The sequence below is a fragment of the Apium graveolens genome, chromosome 2 (genome assembly GCF_009905375.1).
Source record: "Apium graveolens cultivar Ventura chromosome 2, ASM990537v1, whole genome shotgun sequence".
In the NCBI taxonomy this organism is placed as follows: Eukaryota; Viridiplantae; Streptophyta; class Magnoliopsida; order Apiales; family Apiaceae; genus Apium; species Apium graveolens.
This window is the reverse complement of record NC_133648.1, coordinates 310818225-310828458: the sequence shown is the minus strand read 5'-3', so window position 1 is coordinate 310828458 and position 10234 is coordinate 310818225. Positions and strand designations below refer to the sequence as shown.

The following is a 10234-nucleotide window of genomic DNA, read 5'->3' as shown; positions in this document are numbered from 1 at the left end:
GTCATGTTTGTAAATATGAGTGCGAGTAGTCAATTTTAATATAATATACTTATTATAAGTTTTAAAAAATATTAAATAATTTATTAAATTCTAAAAAATATTTTGGTATCCAGATAACCAAAACAACATAATCAGAATTAAAATTATTTAATATTTATCGAAGATACAAAAATAGATAAAGGTTGGCTTATTTCTATCCCAAAAGTTTTACAAAAATAAATGAACATTTAGTGATTTATAAAATTTACTAAAAATCAACAAAGTGTATAAGTTAAAAAATAGAAAAATAAAAAGTAATAAGCGTATAAATATAATTTCAAAAATATTTTGTAAATGTTCAAATAATTTGGGAAATATCTGATTTAAGATTTGAATTTACTTGTTAGGCCCTAATATATAAGTTTAATATATAAGTTTACTGGTAGGGTTCTTAGCGGTGAGATTTGATATGATTTGAACTAAAACTACTAACCAAATTATATTTATGGTTTGAGTAAATTGTCAAACAATAATCATATTGCATGAATCTTATGAATTTGAACAGTCCAACCGTATGAATTTTAAATTTCTTAGAGTTTAAGAGTGTATGTAAAAAATTAAATGATTATATGAATTGCAAATTCGTTATTATAATATATATATATATATATATATATATATATATATAGAAAATTGTTAAATAACCTCCATATTTTACTATATAAACTCCACTTTTATATTTAGACATTCTATTAAACATTTGCCCATGATTTTTAAAAGTAAAATTCTTGCAATTTGTTTTTATTATGGGTAGTTATGTCATTTGCAATACACTTGGAATTTAAATAATAATTTTTTATATTTATTTATCAATTCCATATATATATATTAAAATTTATCATATTTAACATATTTATAAAATTGTGTGCTTTCAGTCAAATTTAAAAATATCACCGCTGTTAGTCAAATTTAGGTACATATTTGACCACAAATCCTAGTTTGTCAAATTTACCAAATTGACGTGCGTCAGTCATATTTATAAATATAACCGAAATTGGTCATACTTATTAATTTGACTGAAGTGAGTCATATTAATAAATTTGACTGAAGACCGTCAAAATTCGTGTAAAACACATCCAACAGTCCAAATTTAACTAAACAAAATTACAATCCAATGGTTCAAATTCTTCCAATATACTATAGATTGGCTTTTGTGACCAGATTTTTAAAAATTATCTAAAAAAAGTCGCTAGATAGTGATAAGTTCATGTCCATTGCAAGAAGTTTTAAAAGCATTGCCATGGAATCAATAAAATTTGGAAGGTGTTACAAAATACATCCTATTACAATGTATTATATATCGTTAAGGTACATTAGAAATTTGAGCTCAAAATTTAGGCGAGCTTACTAAACTAGTAAGAGGGCTTCCTGAAACTTTTGAGCAGTGTTTGTATAATTATTTTCCCGGCTATAATAATAAAAATAAAAATTGAAACACTAAACACAAAACTCAGAAGTCAGGGACTGAAACGGAGACTCGCAACAACTGCGCTCTACACTGTGTCTCCAAAGATTATATTTCTCAGAAGATTAGATTTCGGAGAAGATTAAAGCTCGAAGAAGATTATATCTCAGAGAATATTAATGCTGAAAGGGTATGTTTTTTTTTTCTCAAATCTTCTTCCCCAAATCTAATTCAATTTACAAATATGTTCGAGTACTGTTAATTGTTACTTAATTTACCTCCCTTCTTGATTTTGTGTTTTTGTTTTTACCCCATAATCAAAGTAGTCCCAGAAACAACATCGCGCTCAAGCATTTCCTCGAAAACACGGGAGCAACAGTTACGCGACCCTGCTTAGCATGCACAGATAAAAGGGTGTTCCAAGAAGACAGTTTCTTAACAGGCATTTCATCAAACATATTGTGGGCATCAGAAAGAAACCCAATTTGAGCATACTCATTGACCAGATTGTTCATGAGAAAAACACCAAGGTTAAGCCCGAACTTAACTATTCGAGCATGAATAATTTTTCGGCGAATGTGTCATTGCATTTTAGGCTCTATTAGAGAAGATATGTGTAGTGATAGGATGTTGAACTGAGTGAGTGTGATTTTAAATTCTCCATTCTATAATCTAGACAAGGAAATAGTCGAAACTCATCAACTATTTGAGAGTCGAGTTGTTTGATTGGTGTCTGTCTTTTTAGCTGCGCTCCCTTATATTTTGACAGGTCTCAAGTACAAGACAGTACTGCAGTTTTGTTATGGAATATGATATATATACGATACTTGATATTGCTACATTAGCAACAACTTCTTGGGTTATTTATATGATACGATGTGTGTTGAATTAAAGTTCTATGGTTGAAAAAGATGACTTCCCGAATCATTATATGTTAAGCTAGCGTTATCCTTCTGGTTACGGTGCCTTTGAGAGTTCAACAGCCATCCCAGCAAACTATGCTATGAATCCAACATCTGCCTCGCCAGCAGGATCAACCATGGGCTATGACGACATCCTGAGTTCTCAGTACAAGGATAGCAGTAATTTAATAACCCTTCAACAGGTATGCTATTATGCAATATATATACCACTACATTGTGTCATTATTTGATGATATTTTCCTATTAGGTTGTGCATTAGTTCCCTGTTTCAATTTTAAAGAGTGTTAATATGTTGTAGATAGTAGTGAAGATATGAAAAGAAAATTTATTAACTTAATGAGAAATTGAATAATGTGGAAGGGATGTAGGATAATATTGGCTTATTTTTAAACATTGATATGTTAGTTGTTCTTTCATTAAGGGGAGTTGACTGGTGATGCATACACTAAAAGTTTCTAGACTTTTTCAACTTTAGTTGATATAACTTTATCCTTTTTGTAGTTTCTCTGACCCCTAATTTATGCTGGTTGAGATACGTCAATATGGTTAATATACTTTTATATTTAGATGAATTACATTGGACATTATTAATTTTATTTGATTTGATATGCATAAAATAGGACACTATTAAAAGAAACAATATATGTTAAGTGAACATCTGATATAGTTGGACAATCATTAAACGAAGCTTATCATATGATTATTATAGGAAAAATATATAAAATATATGTAGATTCTTGTGGATCACATTGTAGTGTACACAACCACTAGTGAGTGTGACATTGAGTCCACATTTGAGTGCACATAACAGAAAATTAGATGGGAGGATTCAAACGCAAGTTTGAGTAGGACACTAGGATTGATAGAAATTTAAAACTTAAGGGGTGTTTTAGGAAATAAGCCGACAAAATTTGAAATTAACTGGGGAAATAAGGAGAGTAACAGCTTCAGATACGGAGATCTAATAAGAATCCAAGTGTGGTGAATATTTGCGGCGTTGATACTCGCCAGTGTATGCTGTTTAGAATTTCTTGCAGGTTTCCATTTCTGCCAACCAGGGTTTCCATTTCTGCTAACCAGCTCAGGAATTGGTGTTTCATTCTTATTAGATTAATGATTCAGAATTTACAGAGATGGCATGTGAGGGATATGTGAGGGATTTGTTGGTGCTGTTGACGTAGCACGAATCAGCAAACAACGAGTTGTACAAACTCAGCATTTGATGAAAGCTCTGCTAGAGCAGAAAGTGGCCTGGCTCGAAGAATTTTGACCAAGTCTGGCGTTGATAATACCTCAATTTTACAAGCTACTGATGACTTCATATATAAACAGCCAAATGTATGAAGTGTAAGGAGGGATCAGACTAAAGGTTTTTATGTTTACTCTTACAGTTCTTGATTTTCCTGGCAGGTTATAGGCGAAACTAGTGGCCCGGTGATTGGTCCAGATCTTAATGCTCCGTTGAGCAATGCAAGAAATCATAAAAAAGAAATGAAAGACGACTTTGTGTCGGTTGAGCACTTATTATTAGTCTTCCTTTCAGATAAGAGGTTCAGTGAGCAGTTATTCAGGAACTTGCAGCTCAGTGAACAGACTTTGAAAGATGCTGTCAAAGCTGTTCGCGGAAAGTAGTTGAAGGGAAGGCAAAAGAAGAAGATGAGAGAGTCATGATGAGTATGAAACACAGGTACTGGCTTCTGGAAATATCTAGATTTTAACATTTACTTTTTTTGAGATTTTTTTTAAACCTAATACTTAATGGAGTTGACTGTTATGGCATCTGTTAATAACATAAAGCATTTTGTTTGGGTGGGATCTGCAGGATTATTGCAGGTAGTCGGAGAGGCATACATGCTTGAAGGCATCATGGAAAAGCGGCAAATAAAGATCATCTAGAAGTCCAAATTTACTTAGAAGAAATAAAGATCATCTATGAGTCTAAATTTGCATGCTTGTGTCGATGATGGAGATGAGACTGTCACATGTGCAGAGAAAGAAGCTGCATGAGTTGATGTTTAAAGATGATTAACTAAGAATTTTTTGTCTATATATAATTAACTTGAGAACATGTGTAACCTTTATTTTGTTATTTTTTCTTGAACTTTTGTATTTTTCTTAGCCTTGTTTATGTGTAGATGTTGGAATAACATTAATAGTGATGTACAACTTGTTAAATTATTGGATTGTGTTGTGGATATACCAATGAAATTTGGTGGTGGTTAATGAAATCTAAAGGTCATGCCCAATTTTTTTGAAAACAATTTGTGTTGCAGTAGAGGGTAAAATGGTTGCAATACACTTCAAATTTTAAGGGCTTGCAACTTTCTATAGGCGCTTCATCGAAGATTTTACCACTATAGCTTCAAAAAATTGTGTACAAAAAAAGTTTAACTATAGTGAAGAGGCACATAAGAGTTTCGCTATATTGAAGCAAAAATTGTGTACCACACCTGTCTTAGCTTTACTCAATTTTGAAAAGTTGTTCAAGGTTGATTGTGATACTAGTGGTGTGGGGATTAGTGCTGTTTTATCTCAGGAACGAAAACCTATATATTATTTTAGTGAGAAGCTCAGTAACGCAAGGAAAAAGTGGAGTATTTATGATAGAGAATTCTATTCAGTTGTGTGAGCTTTGAAGGTATGGGAGCACTATCTTATGGGTAAAGAATTTATTCTTTATTATAATCATGAAGCTTTAAAATATTTTAACATCCAGAAACGGATTAGTAAAGACATGCACACACGATGCTTCTAGTTCTTGCAGAAATTTCATATCCGTGTACAACAGAAGTCCGGGGTTCAAATAATTGTGGTTGATGCCCTAAGTCATCAAGCAATTTTGTTAGTCACTTTGCGACAATAAATTATTGTAACTGAAGTTTTAAAATATTGTTACGTTGGTGATGAGGACTTTGGAAATATTTAGGAAAGTTGTATTACCGGACAACCGTCACGTGATTTTTATGTGCATGATGAGTTTTGGATACATGGCAATCAGTTTTGTCTTCCTCGGACATCATTACGAGAAAAGGTCATTCGGGATTTGCATGGGGTAAGGCTTGCTGGCCATCTTGGAAGGGATAAAATTATTACGACAGTTTGTGAAAGTTTCTTTTGGCCGCATTTACTTCGAGATGTTACAAGGTATGTGGAAAATTGTTATAATTGTCAAACTTCCAAAGGGAAGTCTCAAAATACAAGACTTTATATGCCTTTACCTGTTTCTGAAAATATATGGGAGGATTTATCATGGATTTTTTGTTGGGTTTGCCTTGAACGCAAAGAGGGTGGATTTTGTGTTTGTTATCATTGACAGGTTTTCAAAGATGGTTCATTTTATACCTTGTAGAAACACTTCTGATGCAATGGCAGTGGCTAATTAAATGCTTTTCAAAGAAGTGATTCGACTTCATGGTGTGCCTAAAACTATCACATCTGATAGGGACGGTACATTTCTCGGACATTTTTGGTGAACATTATAGAAGTTGTTCGATTCCTCATTACTATATAGTAGCGATGTCCAACCACAAACGGATGGTCAGATAGAGGTTGTCAACCACACTTTGGGAAATTTAATTCGTTATATTATTGGGGACAAGCCAAAATAGTGGGATGTGGCATTATCTTAAGCAGAGTTCTCCTATAATAAGTTTCGTTATATAAAACATAAGTTTCGTAATCTAAAGAGGGCAGAAGGTTCGATTGAAATAGTAGTTGAATATTTGTTATTGTACATTGATCCTAAATCCAATGGTTCATACTCAATTGTGCCTTAACGAGTTTCTGTTGTAACCCTTATGATGAACATCAAATAAAAGTGTTCACATATCCTATTAGTACAATGGGAAAGCATGCCAAAAAATATTTGATGGGCGATGAACAATTAGTTCCTGAAGAATATGTTTTGTTGCAGATCAGAAGTTCAACCTTAATTACATTCAAGAGTACTATGAAACTCATTTGAAAGAAAACAAACCAAACAAAACACAGAGAAAAATCGAAGAGATTTTTAAAAGCCGAGTTTAAGACATGATTTAAGGTTAAGGTTGAAAATGATCCTGTAACTAGTTCGCATTTTAGAACCTTATTTTTGGGACCAGCGAAAATGATAATTTTCTATAAAATATGTAAGGTGAATGGCTACAAATTTCATACCAAATCTATTTCAAGTGCTAGTTCAAGAGTTATGGTGAATGTAGTTCACGTGATTATATTATTGACGATTATTATTGTCAATTGCAAGAAGTCATCAGACTTATATATCGAGGTGGAAAATATGTGTGCTTGAAGAATTATTAGTTTTATAGTGTCGGATCCAGTATATCGGTTAACCAAAATCATGTTATTACCGTTGTTATAAGTTCACTATTATGTTATTTCCACAAAATTATATATATATACATATATATATATACATACTTTACAAGATAAAATATTGAAATCTTTAATTTATTTAGTCGTCGAAATTCATACAAAATAACCAAGAACTTGGAGAGAATGGAAAGGATAACGATATGACAACGAAGAAGAAGGGGAGGAATCGAGAAGAAAGCCTGTAAGAAAATCGAGGAGTTTGTCGAAGTAAGGATAGAGAATCATTTGCTCATCTTCAGCTGACTCTTTTTTAGAGTAAATTTGACCCCTACACACTTATTTAGGCTCCGCACCTTTACATTACTTTATTTACTTTAATGGGCTCAACTTTACGAATGAGATCATGAAAGCCGGTTGTAACCAGTGGGGCACACATCACTCTCTTTAATCTCTCATCCGGATAGAGGCTTATTACAAGATTTTTCTTGTTTAGAGACCTATTGTAAAAGGTTACTTCAGACTCTAATTGTTGGTTATGTTCGAATGGATTGCTGAATTTCTGTATATCGATCAAGTTGTTTTCGAATTTATGCTACTTGTGCAAGACCATTTCTTGGTCAAATTAAAAAAATTTAAGCGGAAGTTTTAAATTTTAAGTGAAAATTTATAATTTTAAGGCAAAAATCTTATGATCCTAAATTCGACCGAAAATGGTTATAAATTATCGGTCGGAAAAGACCGGCCGAAGTAAACTGGTCGAATTAGGCCTCAACCTTAGCAATTTACAATCGATATATTAATTTCGACTCATTACCCACACCACCCTCATATTTAGTTTCCCTTTTGCTCATACTTTTTGTATCTGTAATGATCATTTAAATTTTACATATACAATTTATGTCAATTATATTTTCAAAAATTAAAACTATTTATAATTTAATTGTTATAGAGTAAAATTTAATATTGATATATTTATATTTTAATTTATGTCAAAACTTTATGATGTCATTAAATAATAAATCTATTAAATTGTAAATAAAATATATTGTGAAATATATGACTATAAATAATTAAAGATTTGATAATTTCAAAAAAAAAATCGAATCCACAAAAAATAATAGAACTATCATTGCATTCCATTTCCAGATACGAACCAAACATGTAAAATAATTAAGGGTCATTCATTTCCTTTCTGCACATTTTTTCTTTCCAAATTATATTTCGTTTTCCCGAACTAACTTAACGTCCCTGTATTGTTACTCTAATATTAGTCTTGTATTATGCTACTAATTATTATTATATGTATATCATATATAGCTAGCATCTTCGAAAGTATTTTTAAGGTAAAATTAAATAAAGTAATGGGATAATGATACTAATGATTATTCTCGGTCTATTAGGTAGCATCTTCATAAGTATTTTTACATGCAATTAACTAAACCAACGAGACATGACAACCATAATTAGTATTTCTTAGCTCCTAATGACTAGTTACTTTAACAACCGTTCTATAAGAAAACTGATGTTAAATATACAAACAGACATCGGTTGTTCATCTAAAATCGATGTTAATTTCTCTATATAGCTTGTGTGCTATATGTTCAAATAGGCCTAATCAATTATAATACAAAAAATTGATTAAGACATCAGTTGTCACCCTAAAGCGTGATGTCTATGTAAAAATACCTTTCACATCAGTGGCCAAAATATCAGTCTATTTTTACATAGATATCGGGTTTTAACCCATGTCTAAGGTATTTTTGCTAGTAGTATTGAAAGATGCTACTGCATATACCTTATATATACAATCTAATGGATTATTTGAATTTATAGATGATTAGGATCATTTTAGATAGCTAATTACTATGATATAGTATCTAAGATTTTTTTACATTATTTTAACATGCCCCATAGCTTATTTAGATCCATTTGAAATGAAGCAATTTAAATTTTGTACTTCCTAGATACCAAACTAATCAAACAAATTTCTTAACATTGAAGCAAAAAACTCAAATTAATTATATTAAATTCAATTTACAAATGAAGTCAAATAAAAGCCTAGAGCATTGTAGTTTTTTCTCAAAAAGACTAATATTTTAATCAAAAAAATCTGAATGTCAGCATAGTCTATATTAACTAATTAAATTTTTATTCAAAGAAATTCAAATCCAAATATATCCTAATTTCTTAAACTAAGTCTAAATTAAACGGATACTAATATCTTAATTCTTTAAGTGTTACGTCCTCAAAACACCCCTTCAAGAGTACTAAATATATTTGGGAGGAATTATAGGTGATTTTGAAATCTCTTAATAATATATTTTGTTTGTAATTATAATAATTAATAATAATAATATTAATAATAATAATAATTAATATTAACTGAGTCTGAGAAAAATTAGTCAAATTATTTTAAGTTAATTAATTATAATTCAATCTATTTATTACAGTATATGAAACAATTAAATTAAAATCATTATCTAATACCAAATATCAAATTAATACTATATAAAATTATAAAAAAACATTACTTGTTAACACGGTAGAATTTCAACAATTATATTATTTTATTAAAAAAATTAAATAAAACTGTAAATAAGATAGTAATCTAAAAGTGAAACAAGGTAAATGTGAAATTAAATTATGCATTGAACTTTCATCATGGTCCATCGAAATAAGGGTGTAACTAAATCCATACTTACAATGTATACTAAACCACAATAAATAAATTTGTATCTTTTTTTTGTTTGATCTTCTTAGTCAAATGACATGGACAATTATATCCAAATATTAAAAGAAAATACGTTACTCAAGGTTTTTAGGTTCAAATCCCGCCAATAAAAAATATTTATATTATTACTTATATACTACTTCGAACCTCGCGAACTACAAATATTTATAATATTATTTATAAACATACTAATAATGTTAATGGTTAAAAAAATTTTATTTAGCAAAAAAAATAATGTTAATGGTTAAAACTCATCAATTATTTACAATTTAATCATAACTAAAAATTTTATGTATTAAGATAAAAAAAATTCATAATAAGTGATAAGGGATAAAATAAACCTCCATTATGTCATTAATACTACATTAATTACCCCTGACTTGGGCTGCTTACAAGGCCCATTTATGAAGGCCCAAAAATCCTAAATATTAATTAACTTCGTAATTAATTAATATGGGAAAAGTCAGCTAATAAGTCAAGTCCAAATAAGGACACAATTCCTTGGAGATTGGCCTCCAAGAAATCTCTTAGGATAAGGATTGGACTCCAAAGTCCTCTCTAAATCTGAGATTTTTCCGCTAATTCTCCTAACCCTAATCTAATTTCAAGGCATCTCATGCCTATCTAAGGGTCCTCACCCCATAAATCAGAACAACATTTTTGACTTGATCCTTGACATACAGCAAGGTACGTAGGCATCTTGTTAAGGCAGACCGAGTCACGAAGCACAAGAGCAATCATATCGAGTCTCGAAACTCATGAATCCTAGCAATAAATACACCCTAATTTTAACATTTAGCGCCGTCTGTGAGATAGCATAAC

At 30.6% G+C, this 10234-nt stretch overlaps 1 protein-coding gene across 3 annotated transcripts; it reads left to right on the top strand.

Annotated features, from left to right (window-relative positions):
• Nucleotides 1-1400: 1400 nt before the first annotated feature.
• On the top strand, nucleotides 1401-4545 carry LOC141708705 (chaperone protein ClpB3, mitochondrial-like). 3 transcript variants are annotated; one of them, XM_074512460.1, is made up of 5 exons: nucleotides 1415-1634; nucleotides 1771-1974; nucleotides 2214-2549; nucleotides 3778-4054; nucleotides 4190-4545. In XM_074512460.1, the coding sequence occupies exons 3-4, from the start codon at nucleotides 2448-2450 to the stop codon at nucleotides 3997-3999; spliced, it is 324 nt and encodes a 107-aa protein (XP_074368561.1). In that variant the 5' UTR covers nucleotides 1415-1634; nucleotides 1771-1974; nucleotides 2214-2447; the 3' UTR covers nucleotides 4000-4054; nucleotides 4190-4545. The 3 variants fall into 3 exon arrangements, 2 of the variants coding, with proteins under 2 accessions (XP_074368561.1, XP_074368562.1); XM_074512461.1 differs by having other exon boundaries at nucleotides 1768-1974; XR_012569595.1 differs by having other exon boundaries at nucleotides 1401-1634; nucleotides 2214-4054.
• The last annotated feature ends 5689 nt before the right edge of the window (nucleotides 4546-10234 follow it).

Coding starts and splice junctions, on each gene's coding strand:
- LOC141708705 (XM_074512460.1), top strand. CDS start 2,448: ATGAATCCAACATCTGCCTCGCCAGCAGGATCAACCATGGGCTATGAC. Junction 2,550..3,777: donor ATTTAATAACCCTTCAACAG/GTATGCTATTAT, acceptor TTTTCCTGGCAG/GTTATAGGCGAAACTAGTGG.